Here is a 27,418-nt window from a genome sequence, read left to right as displayed (position 1 = left end):
AGGAGCATGGTAGCTGAAGGCTCTGGTTCCTATCCTACTTTTGGAAACTTTGGGAACTACAAGTAACCCTGCATTTTCAGAGCGCAGTGATCTTGAGGGTTGATAAGGAACTATAAGCTGCAACAGATAGGATGGAGCCTGACATTTAGAGTTTTGTAAGTAAAGAGGAAGATTTTAAATTCAATCCTGGATATCACAGGAAGCCAGTGCAAAGAAGCTAAAACAGGACAAATATGATCCCTTTTCTTGCTTCCCATGAGAACGCAGCGGCGTTCTGCACCAGTTGGAGATACCTATGAGCTTTGTTGGGGCAACCAAATAATAGGGAGTTACAGTAATCCAGCCTAAAGGTGAAAAATGCATGTACTAATTTTTCAGCATCTGTTTGGGACAGGATATGTCTAATTTTTTTTGGCATGTTATGCAAGTGAAAGAAAGCTGTTCTTGAAGTTTGTTTCATATGGGAGGCAAAAGATAAATCTTGATTAAATGAGGTTCCTTACAGTTGTGCTAGAGGCCAAGTTAATGCCATCTAGAGAAATTACATTGTTGGAAAAGGAGCTTCTGAGGTGTTTGGGGCCAAGAACAATAACTTCAGTTTTGTCTGAATTCAACATCAGGAAATTACGGCTCATCCAGGTTTGAAGTCTAGATAGCTGATCAGCTTCATCTGGTTTCATAGATGGATATAATTGTGTATCATCAGCATAACAATGGACATTTATAGAGTGTTTTCTAATTATGTTTCCTAGAGGAAGCATACATAAAGTAAAAAGGATTGGTCCAAGCACCGAACCTTGTGGCACTGCAAAGCAGACCTTTGTATGTGCGGAGGGTTGATCGTTGATGTGAACAAATTGGGAACGATCTGATAAGATAAGATGACTTAAACCAGGCTAGTGACATTCCTTTAAGGCCAATAAAGTTTTCCAGTCTGTGCAGTAAGATTTGATGGTGAATGGTGTCAAATGCAGCACTGAGATCTAATAGGATTAAAATAGAGACCGGACCTGTGTCAGAAGTAAATAAGTCGTTATTACTTTTGCAAGTGCCGTCTCTGTACTATGATGAACTCTGAAACCTGACTGAAACTGAAACTATTATCTTGGAGAAAGTTACAGAGTTGATGAGCAACCACTCTCTCAAGGATTTTAGAAATAAAGGGGAGATTAGATATTGGTCTATAGTTAGCTAAAATCTCAGGATCGAGAGTGGGCTTCTTTAAAAGAGGTTTAATGACAGCTACTTTAAAGGACTGAGGTACATAGCCTGTTAAAAAAGACGCATTGATTATATCTAATAAAGAGTTGTCTAATAAGGGCAAAACTTCCTTAAGGAGCTTAGTTGGGATGGGGTCTAACAGGCATGTTGATGGCTTAGATGCAGAAATCAAAGTGTAGAGTCGATTAAAGTCAATGGGGGAGAAATGGTCCAAATAAATTTTAGGCCTTGCTGCCATAGCCGGGCTATCTGTGTCCGGGGTCAGGTCAGGTAAGGGCAAGAGGTGATCAATTTTTTATAGTTATAATTTTATCATTAAAGAAACTCATAAAGCCGTCATTGCTTAGGGCTGAAGGAATACAAGGCTCTATGGAGCTGTGACTCTGAGTCAGCCTGGCTACAGTGTTGAAAAGAAACCTGGGACTGTTTTTGTTTTACTCAATTAATGATGAGTAATAGTTTGCCCTGGCATGGTGGAGGGCCTTCTTATACACCTTAAGACTGTCCAGCCAGATTAAACGGGACTCTTCCAGGTTGGTTGAACGCCAATGTCTTTCAAATTTGTGCAATGTTTGTTTCAATTTGCGGATCTGGAGGTTAAACCATGGAACTAATTTTCTTTGTTTAGTTATTTTCTTCTTGAAGGGTGCAACAGAATCAAGAGCTGATCGCAGTGAGCCAGTAGCATTATCAATGAGACAGTCAATTTGAGAATGACTTAAGTTAGTAGGAGTATTCTCAGTCGCTGTAAGGACGTAATGATGTCAAAGTTTCTTAAATTTAGCCACTGCAGAATCAGATAGACATCTAGAATAGTAACTCTTCCTGAGAGGCTCGTAGTCGAGTAATAAAAAATTGAAAGTTATTAAATAATGGTCTAACAGAGCAGGAATCTCAGGAAAGACTAATAAATCTTCAATATCGATGCCGTATGCAAGGACTAGATCGAGGGTGTGATTGTAGCGGTGGGTGGGTTTATGTACACACTGACTGAAGCCAATTGAATCCAAAAGTGTGGAGAAAGCAGAACTAAGGCTATCACTGTTAATATCCATGTGAATATTAAAATTCCCTACGATAATAATTTTGTCTGATTTAAACACTAAACTTGATATAAGCTCAGAGAAATCAGATAGAAATTCAGAGTATGGGCCGGGGGCGTGGTACACTATAACAAATAGAACTGGCTGTAGAGTTTTCCAGGATGGGTGAGAAAGACTAAGAAAAAGGCGTTCAAAGTTTAGCAATAGTTTAGCTTAGCCTTAGTGTGAATTGCTAAGCTTGAATCAAAAATAGCAGGAACTCCTCCTCCTCGGCCAGTGTCTCCTCTTCCATAGGAGAGGAGCGTGGTAGCTGAAGGCTCTGGTTCCTATCCTACTTTTGGAAACTTTGGGAGTCACAAGTAACCCTGCATTTTCAGAGGAAAAATATGGTCCCTTTTCTTGGTTCCCGTTAGAACACGAGCAGCAGCGTTCTGCACCTGTTGGAGAGACCTAAGAGATTTGTTGCTGTTAGTATGCACGGTGGATTGATCATTGATGTGACGAAATTGGTAATGATCTGATTAGTATGATTTAAACCAGGCTAGTGCAGTTCCTTTAAGGCCAATAAACAGTTCCAGTCTGTGCAGTAAGATTTGATGTTGTCATTGCCGCCAACGTGAATAACTATCATACTGTATTCCTGAGCAGTTTCAGCAGTGTGGCAGGGTGCGTTTTCCTGACCAACAGGGAGTGCCTTTGCCATGAGGAGGAAGTACTTGGTACACAATTGTGTTTGGATGGGTGGAACACATCAAACAGAATCCACATGAATGCTAGGACCATGAGTGTCCCAACTGAGCATTGTATTAAAGGAAATAATCAATGTCATTCACTTCACCTGTCGGTGGTTTGAAGGTTTTTTGGTGTAATCTAATTGGTGTACATGATATAAGGATCCAATATACAGTGTTTTAACAGTCCATCAGGAGAAGCACCATTGGATCTTATGGTGCAACACTGCATCTGCAGTCATACCTGAGGATGGGTGTGTAATCAGTCTGAGTTATTGTAGTGGGTTTGTGGGGTGAGGGTGGGGGATATGGGGGGTGAGGGGGCCATAGCTCAGGGGCAGAAGCTGTTCCTCAGTATATTTGTGTAGGATCTTATTGTTCTGAACCGTTTAGCAGAGTGCAGTGGTTCAAACAGTGGGTGACTGGGGTGAGTAGTGTTTGTGGGGATGCTGCTGGTCATCTTCCTCAGGTGGTTGGTGCAGACACGTCTAGGTGTGGGAGCTCCATCCCCACAACGCACTGAGCAATCTTCACCACATGGTGCAGGTCCTCCTGCTTTGCAGCTGTGCAGCTTGCACCACACAGTTATGCAGTTTGTGAGGATGCTCTCAGTGATGGTCCTGTAGAAGTTCAACAGCAGTTGGTGGGGGAGCAGGGCTTGTTTCAGCTTCCTCAAGATAAACAGTCACTGTTGGGCTTTGAAATATCATCTTCTTGGTCTTCGAGGTGTTGAGGAGCAGGTTAATGCCCTACACCATCTGCCCAAATGTGCCACTTCAAGCCTGTAGACTGTCTCATTATTTGTTTATTCTCATTGACCTGAGAATCCTCTCACCTGCCCAGATTCTTTGACTACCATCATGTGTGTATCCTTAACTGCTGGATGCGTAAACAAGCAACTGTTTGCCAGTAAGTTTATCAGCTCAAGAGATGATGATAGCTGAGTTTTGTGCTGACAACTTGTTTCTGCCCCCAGGTAGACATAAAACTAGTTGATGCAGGTCTGAGTGTTAGAATAAGTTTAGCAATAAAAGGGTTAGTCCAGACTAAAGCATGACTTTAAAACATGATTGGTTTGTAAAATTCTTGCCGAATTACCCCAAAAAGTGTTGTCAAACAGGGTCTTCCATGAGACAGACACAATGTGTGGTTTCAGAAAAAAATTACCACTCGAGCATTTTCCTCCTACTGGAGAAGAGTAAGCTGGCTCAAATCAATCTCACTATGGGATATAGTGTGTGTATGAGCACAAGATGAGCTCCTCTCTCTGAGTGTGGGTTAATCAGAGAAAGCGCAAGTATTGGCTGTTTCCTGTACACCCCCCTTCCACCAGCCGTCCAATCAGAGGCGGCATCAGCCAGGCAGAGCTGCCAGTGTGAGGTTGCACACAGAGACAGAGCAGAGCCCTGTGTGTGAACACACCACACTGTCTCGGGTAGGTCCATCATCACACACACACACACACACACGCACACACACAAACACACATCTGAAAGTTTGCAAATGTTTTCCTTTGTGTCAGAGTATAGACCCACGCTGCATTATCTGCTGCAGCGACTAAAATGGAAATAAGTCATGTGTTGTGTATTGACGTGGAGGGATGCCGCATGCCTCGCGGCAGAGCAGAATTATTGGGTTGATAATATGTTGTGCATCGACTAGCTGCAGTAGCCTTTGTGTATGTGTATGTGTGTGTGTGTGTGTGTGTGTGTGTGTGTGTTGGAGGCTTAGAGTGTGAATAGGCTGTGAGGTTGGACTGTCCTTGTATGGAGTGGAGAAATGCTTTGCGTTTTTGAAGATGCTGTCATTAGCCGATCATACTGACTTTTAAAGCATTCGTTGACGCAAATGTAAATATATTATCTTGGTAGTGGCATCTAGCCGTATAGGTAGCTTTGGCTGGATTTGTCCAGGTTGGAGACATCTGTCTGTGAGAATTTCACAGACACCGCATGTGTAAATTATTATGCACCAAACAAACTCCAGCAAGTATTTTTTCCAGTATATCCAGTCCTTAAGTGCTCACTTCAGCAATCAAGTCTCCCATATGCAAAGATATGCCTAATGAGCAACATTATATCTATCAAACTTATAAGGCATTTCTGTTCTGTGCTGCTGGTGAAACTATACATCATCATCATGATCATCATCATCATCTGTTACATGACCATCTCAGTTGTCTCACTGTAGTGTAAGCCCATCTTGTATCACTCTAGATGTCAATGAAAACTTGTTATTATTTGTTTGATTGTAGATTACTGTCCATTGTTCCTTCTTAAATAAAACTTAAGCATCTAGGCAGGGCACTGTGGCTCGCAATCAGTCAGTCGAATGTTGTGCGTTAAGAGCAAGACAAAGTTTGTTCTATTTTTTTGTATTGTCAGTGTTTCCCATGAAAAGAAACAAACCAACATAGTGTTAGACCTCTCAATATTTTATGACTTGCCAGCACTCTCTGTAACCCTCAACCCCATTTTTTTTAACAAACATTATCCAAAGGAAAAGCAGCCTGTTCTCATTCAGGAGTTGTCAAATTCTACTGCTTTTACAGTGATTTCAGCACACAATTCCAACACTGAAAGCCACCTTCTGCAGCTGTATCATACACCACTATACGGCACCTTTTGCAGCAGCATGATACGTGATATGTCGTGATAGCATGACATCCAGATTCAGTCGAGGACGTGGCTGAACAGAACTTATCATGGCTGGGAGACAGTGTTAGGCTGCTGGTAACGACATAATTTAAGGAGCATGAAGTTCTCTATAAGGCGGGTGGAAGGGGCAGTCGATGTACCAAACAAACCGTGGAGTGTGATGTTCATTTCCTGTCTGAATTTGAGGTTTTTTTTCGACACCTCACCATGTACCTTTTTTTGCCTAAATCTAATCCCCTGTGCCTATGCAGCATAATCATAACCATGTCCTTTGCTGATGTTGCAGGCATGGGTTGCCATGTGCTTTTATTGCGTAAACATAACCATGTGTTTTTGTTGACATCCCAGTGTCAGTAGTAGCATCCTGGAACGTCAACAGCAGATGGATACCTAGAACGTAATATGTAGCCGCAAAAGTCCACTGATAAAGCAGCAATATGTGATGATTTGGGATGAGAATGAGTTAGGAATTAGTGCATTTGTTGGGGGCTGTTTTCAGCAGCTGATCTACAGTTAACAATAATATTAAATAAAATTAAACTACTGTGTGTGTTCATGGTTCACATGTCAATCAGTGACACCATGTTGCTCACTGATGCGGTTTTAGTAGTTCTGGACTACAATGGAGCTCTAAGGCACAGAGGAAAATATAGATTATTGACATTCTTCTTTTTAAATACCTAATGAATTGCTCAACATTAATTCAAGTGATGCTTATTTATTAACAGACAGTATAAAATTATAGATTTATATTTGCAGTAGCCTGCAGCTGTCTTACTCAGTCCACTGCAATGATTGCATTCAAATTGTTTGTGCAGAGGGGGAGCCTGGGTTTTCAAGGTTTTCACAAACAGAAACGTGTCGTGCCTGTGTGTAGCTGCGACAAACACTTACACGTGAGCTCACACACAGAGCATCTGGATCCCTCTGACAGATTTGTATTCCTTTAGACAAACTACCAGTGCTGTCTCTATCATTTTTGTCTCATCTGTTGGACTGAAGTAAGTGAATGCGCTTAGTGAGTGTGTGTGTGTGCGTGTGTGTGTGTCGTTTGGAAGACAAAGAAAGCCCAAACAGCCCTCATCTTTATCTTTCATATTGACAGGTTGATATATATTTAGGAAGAGGCATGCAGTGTTTTAATGGAGGGCAAACACACTCAGTGACTTCACTGCAATGCATTTTGTCTCTTTATGATGACAGACTGGATTGTCTTTTATTTCCTTGGGGAAAGGATTTTCACATACAGTCTATATAAGAACAATGAAAGAAGCCTTTTCATGTGTAATCAAACATGCACACACACTCCACACCGCTGATAGAAGAGGCACTTTGAAAGGTTTATGAGAAAAAAGTGCCTCTTCTATCAGTTTGTAGCTGGCACGTGTCCAACCTCACAACTTCAACGTGACATTCAATGAAGGCTTAAATGTCTGGACTGCTCTTCACTCAGCTTGCAGATTTTTTTTTAAAGATGCATTCATGTGAAAATTCAAAAGGTTAGTTTTCTTTCTTTATGTCTGTGACATCCTTCCTCCCCTGTCTTTCATTTGATGTACATGTAACAAAGTCAATTATACAGCAGCAACATGTGTAACAGCATCACGTTTTCATGCCAACTCATCACGTTGCCACTTTGCAGTGAGCTTCTGCGTCTATTAAATCGTTTTTTTGCATCTGTTGTTTAAATTTTGGGATAGCGCTTTCATAATGTCACACAAGACATGGCAGGATGATGCAGCATGTGGTTATTTTGATGAAAGATGGAAAAAGTGTAACATTGATATCAGCAACACAAATGGATGAATGCATGTCAGTCTTTGACGCTGGAGGCCACTGTTGGCATCTCTTACAGACGGTTAAAGTTGTTTTAACCATGACCACTCTTTTTTTCTAATCCTAACCTTCTAGTCTTTATTAACCATGATTTAACAACAGCGTGTTCAATGGGTCATTAAGACTACATCCACATTAACCCAGTCTCATTTGTGAGCACATCTTCCTCTCTTTGTTTCAACTCTCTCCTCACTAAAATAATATTCATCTCACCCAACAACTTCTTAAAAAAAACAGTCTCAGAATGTATGAATCTTAATGCCACCTGTGTGTTTCCGTTTCTACAGCGTCAACACACAGCAGCAGGTAATAAAATGTTCTGCCGCATTAACAGACCAACTCAGACATGTAGAAGTTTAGCTAAGTTTTGAATCATTTTAAATACAAGGAAACATTGCTCTGGAATGCTCTCTGTCTCTATCCAGTCACTGAGAAGTTTCTGTCTCTATCTGCAGTCTTTGCAATGCAGCTGCATACTTTTAAAAAAAACTGTTTAGAATCCTGTTTTACGTACACATGGCAGAGCATTCACTGATCTCCAGGAGAAATTTACCTGGGGAAATCAGGTTTCCCTGATCCCCTACCCCGATTCTGGAAACTAGGTCTCTCGTTTACATTATGTTTAAAAAATGTGCCTACTGTAGCCCATTTTCTTAAATTCACTGCCTGTAATTGCTGTTTTAACATCACAACATGGTGCATTGTGGGTACCTACTTAAGCCAAGTCAGCAGAGTTGCAGACAAGTTGCAACAACTCTTTAGTGTCTTTAGTGTGTGTCGGGGTGTCTGAGTGTGTGTGGGTGGATGGAGGAACAGAAACTATCTCTCTCTGCTCTGATTTAACTCGCCTTTTGTTTTGGTTGTGTTAGGCTTTAGCTTCATTGCTCTTTAGTTCCATCAAATACAGCTAATGTTGGGCTATGGCTCAGAGGTAAAGTGGGTCATCCTCCAATCAGAAGGTCAGCCGTTTGGACCCAGCTCCTCCAGTTCTTGTTGAAGTATACTTGGTGAAGATACTAAACCCCAAATTGCTCCTGATGCTGCGTTGTCGGAGTGTGCCTGCCTGTGAATGGTTACTGAGTAGCAGGTGGCACCATAAATGGTAGCCTTGGCCACCAGTGTGTGAATGGGTGAATGTGACATGTAATGTGAAAGTGCTTTGAGTGGTCAAAAAAGAAAGCTCTATACGAGTGTAGTCAATTTACAATTCACCATGTTTGGTCTCCCCTCTTTGTCCAAACTTTAGTTCTGAAACCCTACTGAAGCTAAGGTATGGGGGTGGCACAATACTGTGATATGAGTTATTATTGTAATGATTTGAAAATTTAAGGAGGCAGTGATAAATGACATGTTGCTGCTTTGCAGTGGACTTCCACATCTACACATTACGCTCTAGGTATCTTCCTGCATGCTGCATGTGGTTATTTTTAGCAAAACAAGCATCTGGCAACCAATGCTGGGAATTCCACAAACACACATGCTGGCATGGAAGGTTAGGATCAGAGGAAGGAGGCACATAGTAAGGTGTAGAACATTACATTCAGATGGTCAGTGAACACCAGACTCCTGTATGAAAGTTTGGGGTTTTATGGACACATATACTACACCACCCACCCACTCCACCCAATAAGGACCTTCGTCCTTCTACCTTTTTTTTTTTTTAAGATTTTTATTCTTGGGGCTTTTTGCCTTTATTAGATAGAACAGTGTAAGCAGGAAAGAGAGAGAGAGAGAGGGGATGACATGCAGCAAAAGGCTAAGGTTGGAGTCAAACCTGCAGCTGCTGCAGTTAGGACATAACTTCTGCACATGGGGCACCCGCTCAAACAACTGTGCTACTGGGCGCCCCACCTTTGCCCTTCTTATATAACGTTGTTGCCGGCAGTGTTTAAACGTGACACTGTTCTGTGGCGTATCATTCAAGCACGGCAGGTTCTGTCTGTGTGCTGCTGCAGCAGGTCCAGTCCATCCGTCCAGCAGCGTGTCAAAAACACTGTGCTATATTACCATGTCACACTACCATTTGAGCCTCTGTTAGTTTGAAATCATGACATATATGACCCGTTTATGAAGCTTATTCTGGTTATGATGATATTCTGGATATTCTGTTTACATGAGCAGATAAATCTGGTTATTCACATTCTGTGTTTACGCCCCAGTTTCATTCAGAACTCTTCCGCTAGCATATTCAGGCTTCACATAGACATAATATTCTGTTTACATGCTCGAACAACCTAAACGGACTACTCCAAAAACCTGATCATAAAGGAGTTATTCATGTCCATGTAAACACACATGTTGACCATGTAGGACGACACACCGAGTGGAACAGTTACAGTTATTTTTCTTCAGCAACTTATTAACACAATCACAAGAGTTCTCTCTCTCTCTCTCTCTCTCTCTCTCTCTCTCTCTCTCTCTCTCTCTGTGTGTGTGTGTGTGTGTGTGTGTGTGTGTGTGTGTGTCAATAGGAAACAGCCTAAGGGAGCCTCATCTCCAATCTCAACTTCATCTTAATGACAGTTCAACCAATACTCGTGTGTGTCCATGCATGTACGTGTTAAACGCAACTGTCCAGACTTTGATTTTCCTCAGTTATCACTCTAACAGTCCTTACCAAATGGGCAGTGTAGAGGAGTAGCAGTGCTTGTGTCATTTGTCTCATTTGTGTGTGTTATCTGGAAGCTGTTCCCTGGATATGATTTCTCTGTGGATGATCTCCTACTTGTTAACGGTAGGTTAGCTTTATGGTATGTACACTTTGCAACAGTGTGGCTCAATGATGTTGTTTGAATTGTCCTTGGATAATAATCGAGCTCTATGGCATGAAGAAGATACATCAGACCTTGGATACACACGCATGTGTAGGATACATAACATAACAACTTTTTTTGTTAAAAAAAAAAGAGTTCTGGACAATGAATATATGCCATTAAAAAGACAATTGTCAATTTGTAAAGATGTTAGACAGTGTCAAATATCTGCAGTTTGAGTTTTAAGCCTTACTCCCAATGTATATCATTACAATGAATACAGTGATAATGACCAAGCTCACAGGACTAGTTCTGGGACTTGATACTGAAATATTTGGTGTTGAATCATTCGTTTATTATGCTCTTAGTCTTATGAGAAGAACTCATTGCTTCATATTTTCATATTTTACAGCAAAGCAAAATAACGTCACAAACTAAAGGCACACAGTAAAGTCTAGTCAAGTTATTTGGTAGAAGTGATTAAAGTAATAAAACAAACAGGGAATAAAAAGATAACAATAAATTATTATTAAATGTAATAAAAGGATTACAATCTCTGTCTTTTCTCTGTAGTAAAAGGAACACTCACCTGCAGCAGATCTACAGATTCAGCATGTTTGCCGCTTTTTTCTATACACACACAGTTTGCAGCAAAAACAGCTAAAATGATCTGTTGTTATTGATATTAATATCATAGCAGCAGCATTGCACCTTTTATTACATTTGTATATATATATATATATGCTTTAGCGTTTCCGTGAACAGAATCCCCTCATTTGTTAACAGAACCATAATGAAGGCAAACTCAGCGTAGAAAGATTCACTGGCAAGCAGTAACACTGTTTATGGTCAATCCAGTGGCTCAAACATATGGCAAAGATTTTTCTGATGTGACATTGTGAACTTTTTAAAGTAGGGTATTTGAATTTACCTTTTGTCCCACACTGCACAAACACAGCACTGCTTCCCATCACATTTAACAGTCTGCCAATGAGGTGGTGAGGGGGAGGTGGAGGCGGTGACAGCTGAGCAGTGGACTAAGTGTCAGGCCTGTTGATGGTTACCATGGCACTCAGTCTGTTGCATGTATGTGTCCTTGTGTGTGTGTGTGTGTGTGTGTGTGTGTGTGTGTGTGTGTGTGTTAGTGAAAACTTCCACTGGCAAACAAGGATGTGTGGATGAAAAGAGACAAAGAAAAAAGTTTGACTGGTGTCATGGTGTGAACAGGAAACAATGTGGTCTAACGCAGCTCTAAATAAAAAAGCGTGATCATTTCATCGTGACCAACTATCAAGCAAAACAGGTTTCTGAACATTTGAGAAACGCCATTCAGATACTTAGTCATGTTTAATCATATATCCATGACGACCAGCTGTAACATTCCTTATGACGCAGTTAGATGTGATCATTCAAGGGTTCAAAGATTTGTTGGCACATCGAGCTTTGCTTAAAGGGATACTTTGCTGATTTTCAACCAGTTTGTATCAAAAAAATGTGGGTAGTATGTGTAGATGAACTGTGGTAAACGTCCCTCCATCTAACCAGCACCTAGATATTCCTCCTTCACCCATGAAGAAACTCCGCCAGATGACATATTTTACCTTGTCCAACAGAGATTCGATGGCTCTTGCTCAAACTACAGGCTGTACTTCTGCATTTTTATATGCCTGTCACCTATGCCACCACCACGGAGACAAAGTATAGAGCTGGATAAAGAAGTAAGCACCATACTGCTTCTGGAACAGTGAAAACGGATTCTGGGGGTGCTTTCACACCTACTCTGTTTGATTCAATTAAAATGAACCTGGACTGAGCCCGCATTAGTGCACTTTTACATGAATGTGCTGCTTTATTTTTAGACCTTCCAAAGGCCTTTTTTTTTTATTAGAAGTCAATTTTTCTTTTAAATATCATATATCAGAGTCTCTTGCCAAAAAGCTCAGGGTAAAGTTAGGTTTGTATTACAGACAGAAACACTGTCTCTCTTTTAGTGCAAGAAATCCAAGCGACACTTATGTTTGCAATTGATTATTGAGACATTTTATACATGCATGCTCATACATCTTGCTTGAAAATGTTGAATTTGGTGTATCATGCTGCATTGTGATTTGTAACTGAATCAGGTTTCTGCACTCACCACTGCATATTGTATGAGAAAGTTGGTTTGTCTTCTGAAGTCCAACACTGGTAAGGCCATTTTACAGGAACTGCCTTCTTATTTATGTTCTCTACTGACTCCTAAAACTGTCAGTAGATGCAACCTTCAGTTGCACGGACAACTTTTGTATGTTGTCCCTCAAGCCCGCACTGTCTTTGGTGAAAGTGCTTTTAGGTCATTTTCACAACTGATAGTCTGGGGGCTCGGTTTGATTGGGGGGGTGAAATTGTAACATTGTGGCAATTCAAGTTAGTTTGGTTTGCATTCACACTGCACTTTGTCAACTGAACTAAGAGGAATAAACATGAGGATCTGCTGACTGACAGGTGACTGTTGATTGGCCAGTTTTTGCGTTTGTCATCCTGGACTCACGTGGGGAAATCAAATGATGTGACTGACAGAAGTTCATGCAGCACTTTAATGTTTATAGAGAGTTTATTTTTATGTTCTTTGGTGTCGCAAAGAGCTCATAAAGAAATCATGAATCTGATTGTAAGCAATATTAGGCAGCCATTTTTAGACTGCACATCGATCACGTTATCAGGGCTGCTGTGGGTGCGTGATCATAATTGCTTCATTGTTCTACATATACATTATAGAAGACAAATCACAAAACTTTATGAACTCTGCATGTATGTTCCACTACAGAAGACATGCATTTTTCAGCAGCTGCTGGAGGCTCTACAGAGACACACGTCTGCATCACCTGCTGAGAGACTGTTAATCAGGTCTTTATATGACGGCTTCTGAGTGAGTTCTGTAGTGACAGAGAGGCCAGTTTGACATTCCTGTCCTTTTGTTTTAATAAGCTTAACTTTTGAAAAACATCGCTCAGCAGAGGCATCTGGCTGTTTTAATAACTGATAATAACACAAAAGCATGCCTGCGCTGCTGTGCTGCTGCACGTGCCCTTTGCGGCAGTGCTGGCCTTTGTCAGAATCAACTGTGAGAATGCAAATCTTGGTGTCAGCTGCAGAGTAACTGTAAATTGGTCTCTTTTATCAGCCTGGGAGATTTTAAAAACAGGATTAAGAACCATTTGGACAATGAATGCTCATGTTCGGTTACCGAACATTGCTAATTGAATTGTTGAATTGTTATGCTGTTTGGTTAAAATTGCTGTCGTGTTTTAGTCTGCTTGTTCTTTTATTTGAAATTCTTTGTGCTGCTATCTAGTACAGTAGTAGGAAAAGAGGTTCTGAATCTCAAGGGGACTCTTCCTGGTTAAATAAATAAATAAATGTACAGTCAGTTATGCAGTCAGTTGCTGCGCGAAGTTTTTCAAAACTTCAGCTTTTTAAAACGTACCTGCAATTCACTAATGAGACAGGAACATTTAAATCAGTATCACTGCAGAAGTTCATGTCATGTATTCAGTCAAGCTGTATTCGAAACCGTCCCCTCATTCACTCACTCGCTCACTATTTACCATGTAGTGTGTGTTAAATAGTGAACTATATAGGAAATAATCCAACGAGGTTTCGGACACTACACTGAATGTCATTGCGTCAGCGGATCGCCGGATATTTGTGTGAAGCAGCAGGCGAGCCCAGCTCACATAAACAATCAAGCACTAAGGAGGACAGATGAGCGGAGGTTATATCCATGCCACATGTTAAGTTTTCTGTTAAATCCCAAATAAACTGGTGAAATTCTGAGGATGTGGAAGTGTGATTTTGTCAAAAATGGTCCGCTGTCCTGATTGCCAGTTGCAATAGCCCTCAGTCTATATAGCTTGCGAGCAAACTAGAGTTACGCACGTGAGCCAAGTAACTGAAAATAACTGTAGTTAGCTTGCAAACTACTGGTTAACAACTCTTTCCAGAAAAAAACTGTTGACTTTACACAAAGAAAATGGTTCCTGTAATTGTTTGTCTGCTGTTAGCACAACTGCTGCTTCTAAGAAACAGACGGAGGTGAAGGCAAGCTCGCCTAAGACATTTTTTTGTTTTTTTGATGTCGCCGACATCGTCAGATGGTAAATAGACCAACCAATCTTAGCTAACATGATAGCTAACTTCAACACCTAACTTTACTTGGAATATAACAGTAATAGATATTGTGCAGAGTCAGATTTATAATTTAGGACCCCGTAAAAGCCACTAAGGACAAAAATGTCAAATGACAAAAACTTCCAAAAACTGCTATAAAAATATTATGGATAAATATTTTTTTTCCACTTTTTGGGGTTAAATCTTTTGATCATCTTTAGTCCTGATCAATATTACCAAACATTTATTTATTTTCAGGATTTTCTTTAAATGCCAGTCTGATTGCATGATTTCACTGCTTTTCATGAAAAATACACACAAAAAAATGAGTTATTTTCAATATAATAAATGAGGGGAGGCTGGTGGGATTTTTTTTTTTTTATAAAGTCACAGTCTTGGATATGTCACAGTCTTGGATATGTGATTATACAACAGTTCGTTCCGATCAAGTAATTTGATTGGTCGAGAGCCATTCCATGAGTGCTGATATAGGAGAACAATATCACTGGGACTGTTAACTATTAATTCTGCATGTATCACTCCGCTTCACGGCTGTTCAAAATTAAACACGTTAATTAGTGTAGGAGTGAAAATGGGATATGTTTTAAAAGTGGGATATGTTATAGTATGGCGTAAGCATAGGTTCAAACAGCTAGTTGCTGCGCAGTTCACATAGCTGTCAGTTGGTCAGGTTGAGGGAGGAGAGAAGAAGAGAGGAGAGAGAGGAGGGGTGGGGTGCGACAAGCAAGAAAGGACGAGGATTTTGAAGTGTGGCTTGAGCTTACTGTACATGAATTGGAGTTACTAAAAGTTATGAGGAAGCCCAGGAGAAAGGCAGCTGTGACGGGCGGGCTTTGGTAAACCACCGTTCACTGGGAGTAAACCAGGTGTTACAGATGTTACAAAGATGTGCAGTGAGACAGAGACACACTCGTCTGACACTTTATCCCTGGCGTTCTCAAAGGTAGTGGGCAGTATTGATGGTTGCTGAATCCACATGACCCACCCCCCTCGTAGATGCCCAGTGTTACATAAACTGCAAACTGTTTCCATTAATCCAGCTTCAGGCAGTATGTGACCACCAGGGAATGTATATTGATATTTTCACTGGCTACCCAGGGTCTGTCTATGACTCAAGAGTCCTGAAAAACAGCCCAGTGTACACCAGGCAGCTGTACAAACCCCAAGGTTTTTATTTCCCTGGGGATGATGGGTACCCTTGTCTCTCTGCCCCCATTGCTATCATCACTCCCTACAAGGAGACAGTGCGCATGGCTGTTGCCACCACGCCAAGGCCAGATAAATTATTGAGCGCTCCTTTGGCATCATGAAATCTTGCTGGAAAGCGATTTTCTTAAAGCCACCTTTCACACCATAAGTTATTGCCTGCTGTGACATACTGCACAACATCTACATGTCCAACGGAGACATTATGGAACCAGCAGAGGAGGTCTTCAGGCCTGATGATAATGCTGATTAGCCTTATCGCCACCAGGATCAAGAGAGTGGGGACCAAATCAGGGAGAACATTGCAGCAGCTGTCACTGCTCCTGAAGGTCTAGTGGCAGCTCTGGAGGTCCACGATTACCTGTACTTTTTTCTTTTCATTTTTCTTTTGTTTTTTTTAATCTCTTCGTATATCATATTTAATTTGTGTGGCAGGTATTGCAATACATTGTTAGACAGAGGGTCATTGTAGATGAGGTTCACTGGTGGTTCAGGTGTGCTTGGTTTAGGTTTGACTATGTTGGAGAATAGTTTATGTCACTAAAGAGTGACTGAGTTCGGATGGAGAACCGGAAAACATAATTCCTCCTGCCTTGGCCATCACCAGCACTGAGGCATAAAAATACATAATTAGCTAAAATTAAAATAAAATAACATAAAATCTATATACACCCCATACACCTTTCAATGATACAGATAGTGTGTCTCAGCCCGTTCTCACCTGTTTATTGGTGAAACTTCATGTTTACTCGTCTTGTTTCATTCGTTAAAAGTCTCTGTGAACAGGAACCAAACCAGAAGTGCAAATACATTCACTCATTCATTCATTCATTCATTCAAACCTCTATTCAAGAGTCAGGAGATCATTTGAGGGAGACCCAAAAAAATGAATTCATTCATTCATTTTCCGTAACTGCTTTGTCCTCACAAGGGTCGTGGGGGGCAATCCCAGCTGTCATGGGGCGGAAGGTGGGGTACACCCTGGACAGGTCGCCAGACTAGCGCAGGGCCGACATATATAGACAGACAACCTTTCATGCTCACAGTCACCAATCAACCTGACCTGCATGTCTTTGGAATGTGGGTGGAGAGAACCCACACAGACACGGGGAGAACATGCAAACTCCACACAGAACGGCCCCCGCCCACAGACTGGACCCCGTTCCAACCCAAGTTCGAACTAGAGACCCTTTTGCTGTGAGGCAACAGTGCTAACGACAACACCACCGTGCCACCACCCAAAGAAATTAAGACATTTTAAATGATTAACAAGCAAACAAATAAGAGTTGAAATATAAATAAAATTAGACAAAAAACAGTAATAGCAATGTAAATAGTTGCAAAATAAAAACACAAGATAGCAATCATGTCATGGTGTAGAAGTATAATTAGTAACATTTACACTCAATTAAAGAAAGATCTGAAATAAGGCATTTGAACAATTGTAATGGTGGCAAAGTGTCCAAGTTAAAGTTCTTCTCCAGATTATTCCATGAATAAAGCGAACTGTAAGAAAATATTTTTTTTTTGTACAGTTCTGATTTGGGGAATGTAGAGCAACAAGCTATTCTGCGACCAGGTACCAAGATTATGTGCATTTAGAGGTAAGAGGGATGGAATATGGGGAGAAAGCATCTGTTTCAAAGCCTTATAGATGAATAAGAACCAATGCTGATCCCCCCTCACAGCCAAATGTGGCCAGCCGGCCTTTTGATAAATATGGTAGTTGTGGGTGCTGTAAGGACCACTGGTTATGAACCTTAGGCGTGATAAAAGGCATCCAGTGCCTTTAATGAAGAGGCGGCAGCTTTTCCATGAATGACATCACCATAATCTTAAACAGATAAATAAAAAGGATTCAACTATTCCTTTTCTATGTCAAAATGGAAATAATTCTTGTTTCTGTATAAAACCAAATTAAAGTTCTCAATTTATGAGTAAGGAAGTCAATATGGTGCTTAAAGTTTAGTTTATCATCCAGCCAGGTACCAAGGTATTTGTATTGTGTTGCTCACTCTATAGAGGTGCCATTTGTAGAATGAATATTTAGAGATTCTGAATGATTAGCTTTGGGGACCAGCATCTATTTGTTTTTTTCTGAGTGTAAAAATAATATGTTATGTAATCAGTGTTGCAGGGAGTCAAATGACAACTGCAGGTAACTAGTGGCTGAATGTGCACATTTTGCTGACCAATATAAAACTGTGTCATCTGCATAAAGATGAAATTAACAGGATTTAGAGGTAGTGACAATATCATTCATATGAACTGAGAACAATGTGGGTCATAAAACTGAGTCCTGTGGAACCCCTTTAGTGATATTTAAAAAATTAGAATTAACATCATCAATCTTTACATATTGTCTTCTGTTAGAGAGGTAGTTTGCAAACCACAGGCAACTGAGGGAATCAAAACCAATACAAGAAAGTTTCTTCAGAAGTAATGAACAGTCAACCGGGTCAAATGGGAGAGAATACCGAAAAGAAGGAGAGACAGGATCTGAGCTGATTATTTACCAGGGATTCCAAGATTTTAGCCAGACAACACAATTTGGAGATGGGATGATAGTTATTTATATCAGTTTTGTTACCACCTTTATGTATGGGTCATGAAGAACATGAGCTGTTTTCCACACTGTAGGAATTATTCCAGTGGAGATAGTTAATTTGAATATATGAGTTATGCATTCTGCAATTAGTGGCACTGAGAGTTAAAGAAAAAAAGCTTCTAAACAATCAGCACCAGTTGATTTCTTATTATCAATAGCAAGTAACACATCAGTAACTTCCCTAAGACTAAAAGCAGACATACTGAAGCTTTGTGGAGTAGTATCATCCAGTTCATCTTGTGGTTTGTGGATATGATTCACTTGACTTGTGATGTTCTCAAAAAGAAGTCCAGAGGAAGCAAAAGGACTGTTAAAGGCAGTGCAAATTCCCTTACAGTCTGTTTAAAGAGTGTGCCCATTATCAATGCTAATTGGAAAAGGGCTAGTTGGAAATAAATCATGTATCATGTTTTCCCGTGGTACGGACCACATATACCCAGATATGAAAAACCCTAAGTGTTTTTACACTTGGTCTGTTTCAGCCCTCCAAGTGGACTCAGACCAATGACTCAGCATTTTTTGCACATATGTGAACACTCTAAATGAATTTAGACCCCTCTGAAGCGTGCCAAGCTCAGACCAGCTTTGGACAACCCGAAAACAAAACGCCTCTGGCCTCGGCTATTGCCGGCACAGAGGCTTGAAAATACAAAATTAGCTCAAATAAAAATTAAATAGGATCAAATCTATATACACTATAAACACATTTCACTGATCTAGATACTGTATGTCCATGATTGATAGTTACACAATGATGATGTGATGTGACAAACAGTTGGGTGAAGTTAAAGTTTGAGCCTGAAGCAAAAGGTGCAGTGATAAGATTCACTGATTCACAATACTGTGCAAGAATGTTGTTCTAACAGGCAAACATTGAGGATAAGAATATACTCAGCTATATTTCCATTTGATGCACTGGATCTCAAAAGGACATAGAGGAGAAAATCAATGTGCTTTTATTTTTGCATTTGTCATTTCCTGTATGGGGATTCCAGCAGTAACTGCAATGACCATAGCTATATATCTGGGCAATGAATGTGAATCAGGCCTTAGAATTAGTAAAGAACAAGATGATCCAGTCATTTTTACATTCAAATATTGTCCAGTGCTGCTTCAGAGCTGTTATCCTGAGCACAGAGCGGTACATTCTGTGCTGTTTCACCCTGCTGCAGAAACTCACACACCATCATTGATCTGTGGGAGATTGAGGCATCATCATAACTACCACTGCAGCACCAACACTGATGTCAGACTGTGGTTAGACTCTGCTTAATCCCATGATGCAAGAGTTGGCTTGATGAAAGGAATGTGCCCACTGTGACTGATTCAAACAGAGATGGAGAGAAAGGGGAAAGCAGAAGGATTAGAAAGTTGGTGGAGATTGGACTGGTGCTGGTGGCATTTGATGTTTGGAGTCAGCAGCTGTGGGGATCCTTTAAATACTCACAGCTTTGGAGTGAATAGAGGCCACAGGCCCTGGTTCGCTGCTGCCCTGACACTTGACAGCAGGGGTACATGACCTCAGCTGCAGGGGGAGGTGGATTTTGCCAGAGCCTTTCATAGAGTGAGACGGTAACTCAGGCATAAAATACCAATATTCAATTAAAGCTGCAAGCTGCACTCATCGTTTGTTTTTGAATTGACAGGAAAGAAAACATTTGATGTGGCTTATGATCTTCAGTGACAGTGTGTTTTGTTAGACTACATTTGCATAGAATTTTTATTTCAGAAGATTTTGAATGCATCCCATTTATTTTAATCTATACATAAGTGCTATAATGTGAAAAGTGTTCAAAGTTATCATAAAAATGCAAAAATTTAGACAGCCTGCAAGATGGCAAGAGCAGGATTTGAACGCCTAACTTGCATTACATGTCAACCACCTTACCACTGAACTGATGAACCAAGGACCTGAGCAATGTCTTCTGCAACAGTCAAAAATACCCAGGGTGCAGGTAGTTTCCTGATGATCTCTTCAACCCTGCCATACAGGTGATAAAAAGGATAAGTCAGAAGCAGAAGGCAGAGAGAGAGGGGACCCACAACTTAAAATATTTGCAACAATTTAACTTTTGGGGACACAATCCTTAAAAAAAATAAAAATAAAGAATTAACCTGCTGGTTTCTGGCTTTTCTCATCTGGAGGTTTGATCCTTCAGAGTCTGTATCCACAGAGCAGGTGACTCACTGTGCCACCAGAAGGACATCACCTCTCTAACACTTTCTGACAGCTTGTGGCAACAGTGTTACATATGCAAAACTGGGGAATGTATTGTTTTTTTAAGCTTAAAGCACTGAAAATAGTCAGAGCATTAGTGACAAAATGCCAAAAAAAAATCTCACATCATGCTGCTGGCTTCAGATGTGTTGTCAAATATTTTTGTTGACCTTTGGTTAAAAATTTGATGAAATAGAAAACGTTTTGCATACAATTCAATTTACAAGTCAATAAACCTATTAAAAACCATTGAGTAAAATGGTCATTCCTGTCACTGTGTGTGTGACAGGCACAGCTGCAGTAGCGTATCACAAACACTGAAATCACATTTGTCCTCTGCCAAAAAAAAGGAAAAAAAAGAATGTCCGAATGCTTGTTTAATGCTTTATGTTTCTCTGTATATAAACTCTTGGCTCTGTTTTCTGTAAGCTCTATTAGCATTAACTCTGCCAAAATTAACTTAGGCAAACACCACAAACAGAACTCAGCTGCCAGCAGCTAACAGCTAACTAGCTCTCCCTCTGCTGATAACAGCATGAGGATATGTGCTGCTGAAGCTGCTTGCATTTGATAATTTCACACCTATTATTATTGTAATATGACATGTGTCTGTTTCCACTGTTGCTGTGCCCCCCCCCCCCCAATTGTATTTCATTTGTTATTTACAACATCTATTGCACGTCTGTCTGTCCTGGAAGAGGGATCCTTCATCATTCTCTGCCACTCTTCCTGAGGTTTCTTCCTTTTTTGTTCCAGTTTACAGGGGTTCTTTTTAGGGAGTTTTTCCTTGGGTGATGTGAGGGTCTAAGGGCAGAGGGATGTCGTACACTGTAAAGCCCTCTGAGGCAAACCATGTTTTGTGATAATGGGCTCTATAAATAAAATTGATTTGACTTGATTACTTTGTGATTTTCTACGTGATAGTTATATATACGAAAACCCCTTTGTCTTTGTTCCAAACACTTTTTCTATTGTCCCTGGGGATGAGGGGACACCACTAATCCCTAGCGTAGCTAGCCGGCGACAAGTAGGTTACTGTTACCTGTTTTCATAGAAATTTGAATGTAGAGGTGCCAATGAATCATGAACTGTAATGTTGCCTTGTCAAAGGGTTTTAGTATGGGGATTTTTTACATTTTTTTATTTAGACAGGTAATCTAATTAAAACATGCTAATTCTCAAGAGAACTTGATCAAACTGAACTATGTGGCCACAGGGGACTCTGAGGGGATATTTAGTGGCTGTGGCTCATAAGGAAGAGCAGGATGTCTGTTAGTTCCATCTGTGTGTAAATGTGTAGGATTACTGAGTAGCAGGTAGCATCTTACAGTGGCCTCGGCCATGAGCGTGTGTGTGTGTGTGTGTGTGTGTGTGTGTGTGTGTGAATGGGTGAATGTGACTCGTAGTGTAGTATTTTGAGTGCTCAAAATGACAAGAAAAGCTCTATACAAGTGCAGGTCCAGCGAAACAGTATTACAATTGGCAGACTTCACTGTAGTATTCAAAGTGCCAATCATCAGAATAAGCACTCCTAGCTCTTTCACCATTAAAGTATGTCTTAACTTCATTTTAACAAATATGTGCGTACAATACAAGTAATTGTGAATCACATAGGCTATTTGTGTACTGTTTATGTTAGTGAGGATTTAAGGCAATTGAAAGGTCGCTGGTCTTTGCAGATTACATGTAAAAAGTGTCCATAGACGAGATACTGAATTTTGAATTGCTTCCAAAGGCTGGGTCATCTGAGAATGACTGTGTATGGATGTTTCTTTAAAATGTATCAATCTGATTTCACAGATCAGTATTGAAGTGCCGATGTCATGCACAGTAATGCAACCAGTGCAGCCGTCATCAACTCTCCTCCACTCCGCTGAGTTCCATGTGTGTCCACAGCAAAACACTGCACGCCATAAACAATAGACTAATCATTCCGGTTATTTACAGAAACTGTGATCATAATCCAAGTCAGTACCAAGTCCCAATACAATACTTCTATTTTCCCATATAATAAAGCTTCACAGTGCACACTTGAAGTACTTCATTTCAAGCACTCCAGGGATTGCATGGTCAAATGCAGCACTGCAATCTTGAAGAATTATGATAGATCATTTACCAGCATCTGCAGCACAGATGAAATCGTTTGTCACTCTTAGGAGAGCTGTCACTTTGCACTGGTGTTACTGGAAACCTGACTGCAATTTCTCAACAAAATGTTTTTTTGTTATAACATGGATGGAATCTGGTTGGATAAGAAGGAAAACTTTAGAACTGGCCTTTAATTATATGGAAAACTTCGGTCAACACCAGCTTTCTGGCTTGTGGAACTTTACTGTTAAAACTTGTCAGTAGTCTATGCCAGGACCAATTGCTTCAAATGGATGTTTCAGGAGCTTGATTGGAATTATATTAAACTGATAGCTAGCAGGCTTCATGTCTGTAATGTGTCCAAAGCTAAGAGACTGGGCAGCCAGAGGGTTCTCAATAACCAGTGAGAAATCTCTGTTGGGGTGTGGAATGCTTGATCTAGTGCTGTCCATTTTGTTTAAAATATATATATTTAAAGCTCACAGCTGATTGGGGACAAAATCAGTTGTGACGGCTTTTGGTGGTGATATTTGAAAGGTATTTTGCTTTTGAATGTTAAACGGAGGACTATTAGACATTTCTTAGGAGACAGTTTGTCTTTTATACACTTATGTTCTGTTTTCCAGCAGTCCCAGGGGCCTGCAGTGGTTTCCTTGTTTGCTGTGAGGGCCCAAGGACAGAGGGTGTCATATGTTGTAAAGCCCTCTTAGGCAATTTGTGGTTTGTGATTTTGGGCTATCTAAATAAAAATGTGTCTTACTGAATCGTCCTACCAGCTCTAGTTTTAAAGGAGGCAATGGAGTCTAGGAAAGACAGACAGTGTGGAAGAGGTCTTATAATACATCAGTTATGTTGGTGGAGGACGATTTAATAACAGAGGTGTAGTGTAGCTGATTATGTAGGACCAAGTTAGGGCAGGCAGTTTTGGTATAAATACATTCTCGTCCTTCACACCAATGTCACGTAGAACAAAATTGCAAAGCATTCATTTATTTATTTCAGACTTCTAACCAAAAACCCCATTCAAAAACCCACTGATCTTGAGATAATATAAGTCATTAAATAAGTATTCTTGTGTATTATTGTATTGTATGTATAGAGTTTGATTTAAACCATTGGGCCAATGCCGGCTTTAAGGGACTGTATCTTGAAATTGAAATGTCAAGGAATGAGATTGTTCTCACAATGAAAAGTAATAGTAATTTAAATGTCTGAGTATGTGCGTACAAGTGTGAACACTGGGATTGTGGGGCTCAGCCAATCATCTTGCAAGGGCACTCTACTGTGTAAAGGAGGCAGACCCGGCATACGTAAGAACAGCTATAATGTCATTTAATTCAGCTGCTTTTCACTAGCTTTCTCTCTTTGTGCACATAACCCACTTGACTTAGCAATGGCAAGCATTGATGAGAGATCCGTCCCCCCCGACACACAGACACACACACACCCCACAACTTACAACCACCCCCCCTCCCCTTCTGCAGATACATCAGACAGAGTTTGTCCACCAGACACAGAACATGTAAGTGGTGTCCATGGACAACCCTTATAACACTTCAAGAGTCTTGCTGAGGAGGATCTGCCACATTGTGATGATTACAGTCACAATAACATACAAGTGTTATTGAGTCATTCCAGTGTTCTCGTCTGTGTTGTTACTGATGATTAGCTCTGTATTGACATAAAAATAATTTGGGGTTTTATTTGTCAAAGTCAATTTCAAAGAATGGACATGTCAATAGAGAAATTTAAAAATATTTTGGTAACACTTTCTGTAAATGATATGTCTAGAATGCATTATAAGCACATTTGTATGCTATTATAGTGGTAATAATCATGTATGACAACTTAGAATGTTTTTCATAAAGTATTATAATTCCTTGACATAATGTGTTAGAAGTTCAGCATTCGGGGTGAAGCAAGGCAACTGTGAAAATGCTGATGATGTTTTGCAACTCAATTTATGCATTTGCCAAAGGTACAATTCTCGTTCTCCCTCCCAGAGAATGAAAGTCTATTCTCCTTTTTCCTTTTTTTTTCAGAAAGCTACCTCTGTGGATAGAGAGGCAGATGGAAAAGACCTGAACGAAGGTTGCAGCACAACTGAGAATCACAACTCCTTCTCTGTCACCATGGAAACCACTGAGCAATCAGAGCTGGCGATAGACTGTGTAGAGAAGGTCGCTGTGGTTGATTCACCTGAGCAGGGAAAGGACTTCAGTGCAGATGATGAGCAAGTTTGTTTTGAGACAGACATATTAGATTTCCCAGGGAAAACAGCAATGCTTGGCAAATTATTAACTGACCTGCCAGCCAGCACAAGTGAGATTGACAAGCCTGACTGCTCTGAGACCACTGTTTGCACTGAAATACCTTGTCAGGATCAAATGGAAGCTTTGATATTAGAATCAGGGCATGAAGAGCTGAACAGGAATGAGTCAATCACCTCATCTGTGTCAGACACGCCCTCCAGTGCTGACAGTGTTTATGAGAATGATGCTCATCGTAAGAGGCAGGACATGCCTGATCCTGAGCAAAAACAAGACACTGAACCAGACCAGTGTCCTGAGCCAGAGCAAGACCCTGAACCAGACCAGTGTCCTGAGCCAAAGCAAGACCCTGAACCAGACCAGTGTCCTAAGCCAGAGCAAAAACCTGAACCAGACCAGTGCCCTGAGCCAGAGCAATACCCTGAACCAGACCAGTGCCCTGAGCCAGAACAAAACCCCAAACTAGAGCAGTGTCCTGAGCCAGAGCAATACCGTGAACCAGAACAATACCCCGAGCCAGGAAAATACCCCAAGCAAGAGGAAGACCTTGAGCTGGGGCACTACCCTGAGCCAGAACAAGACCTTGAAGCAGAGCAGTACCCTGAGCCAGAGCAATATCCTGACCTAGAGTTACACCATGAGCCAGATTCTGAGGATAATGAGCTTAATCTCGGAGATGATTATCAAAATGTGGCAATAGACACAGAGGAAGACCAAGACATCCTATTTGAACCACCCATTACAGAGGAGTCGATATTAGAGCAGTGTATTCGGGAAGATGCATTGTCAGATGTTTCCAATGAATCCTGCCATGATCTTGAGCCTGATGAAATGGAAGAATGCCTTAGAGTTGAGATTGCAGCAGCTTCCTCAGACAGTGAGGCAGATGAAAAATGGAGAACAATATTCTCTTCTTCAATAAATAAAGAAGATGATGACTCATATTTGGACAGTCTTCAGCTGAGTGCCCAGGAGCTCTTTGTGCAGAGGGTTGAGGTGACAGACCTTGAGGAACCAGACAACAACAATTTTGAAGAGGTACGTTTTGAGGTTCCACAAGTGGAGCAAGTTCTTGAACAACCTGAGGATATCATTTCCTTTCCTACCCCTCTACAAGAGGTTAAATACAACCCTTTAGGCCTCCAAGGTTTGTCTAAAATCTCTGAAGATGAGAGCGAAAATGGGAGAGATGCCAGTCATAACCACGCCAACCATAAGCACATCACTGCAGATTCTAACAAGAAGCTTCCGAAAGACTTCTGTGTGATACAAGAGACTATGAGCGAGAATGTTAGCACAGAGCATGTGGACTTCCAGCTGGCTCGCAAACAGTGGCGGGAAATGGAAGAGCAAACCATGAACAAGATTGTCTTACCTACAACCAAGCAGCCCAGCTTTCATGGCAGCCACAGCTTCATGTACACACCTGTCCGTAACATCGAAAGAACTCACAAGAAAGCACATGATCTGGAGAACTTGAATCTGGCTAGCGATTATCCTCAAACCCAATTCAGCCCTTGCTCAGAGGATTCTGGCCTGGACGATTCCAGTTACAGGTCCCCTTACGATGACCCAGAAACACCAGTAGAAAGGGAGATTCGCATATCAATGGAGAGAGAAGAAAACTTCAAGAGAGAGAGGGGCTTTTCCAGGATGGGCAAATCAACTGATTGTGCTCCATCACGAAGTATGCCTAGATCCATAAGCACTCCATTGACACCATCATTCATCATCACCTCCTCACCCACGAAGGAACCACTGAAACATGAAGTATCAGCAAACAATGTCATCATTCTCGACCCTAGCAATGACTTTACCTCCGGCCCCAGACGTGACAAAGACAATATGACAGCTCAGTCCCATGAGTGGTGCTCTGAGGACAGCAGCTCCAATGTCATCATCCTAGAGACATCCAATCTGATTATTCGCAGTACCTCTGAGTTCTCACTCAATAAAGCCAGCGAGCAACCCCAGGAAAAAGTGTTCCTTAACAATCCCTTTTTCAAACTGCGTTCAAGAAGCACAATATCACTGGTGGATGAAGAGATAAAGATGGTGAAGCAGAGGGAGGATGAGCTAAGGAAGGAGAGGGCCAATCTATATGGCAAAGACAGGTTCAATACAGAAAGGATAATGTCAAATCACATGGACACTTTGTCATTTGGCCATTCAGGTATGTCAGCAAAATACTTACCACAGAACAATAGATTATTTACAGTATTCTGCACACATTCTTTTTTCTTGTTTCTACCTTTGTGTTTAAGCTAATGATGATCTTTGGTCTTTATTAGTTGATGTACCAGTGAAGTGCAAGTCCTCTCCATCATCACCAATGAAAACAGCCTACAGGATGGATCGCTCTGCTTTATCCTGTGATCACAGAGTAAGCTCTAACTCAAATATATACTTTTTACTATTTATACTTATGTAACAGACTTTTTAATGGAAATTATCTTAAATCATTTTTATACACATTTCTCCTAATAAAACTATTCATTCAAATTCATCATTTAAATTTGTAAGCATCAATTGAGTGCATCCTGTCTTAGTCTACAAAAAAAGACATAATTGTAGCAAAGTGTTGCTAGGTAACCCTGAACAGCAATTACCATACCAT

The 27,418-nt window shown here is 40.8% G+C and overlaps 1 protein-coding gene across 3 annotated transcripts in view; it reads left to right on the top strand.

Annotated features, from left to right (window-relative positions):
• palmdb (palmdelphin b) overlaps positions 1 to 27,418 on the top strand; it is a 106,870-nt gene that overhangs the window by 73,545 nt on the left and 5,907 nt on the right. For 2 of the 3 annotated variants that reach the window (XM_088071811.1, XM_088071812.1), the window contains 2 exons: positions 24,574 to 26,974; positions 27,093 to 27,184. In XM_088071811.1, coding sequence (XP_087927937.1) covers positions 24,574 to 26,974; positions 27,093 to 27,184 — 2,493 coding nt within the window. Of the gene's footprint in view, positions 1 to 4,368; positions 4,431 to 24,573; positions 26,975 to 27,092; positions 27,185 to 27,418 lie in introns of those variants that run through there. The other variant, XM_042510030.2, reaches the window with a different exon arrangement.

This window comes from Plectropomus leopardus, chromosome 21 (assembly GCF_026936395.1).
Source record: "Plectropomus leopardus strain MGB_pleo_1.0 chromosome 21, ASM2693639v1, whole genome shotgun sequence".
In the NCBI taxonomy this organism is placed as follows: domain Eukaryota; kingdom Metazoa; phylum Chordata; class Actinopteri; order Perciformes; family Serranidae; genus Plectropomus; species Plectropomus leopardus.
This window is presented reverse-complemented; position numbering and strand designations above follow the sequence as displayed.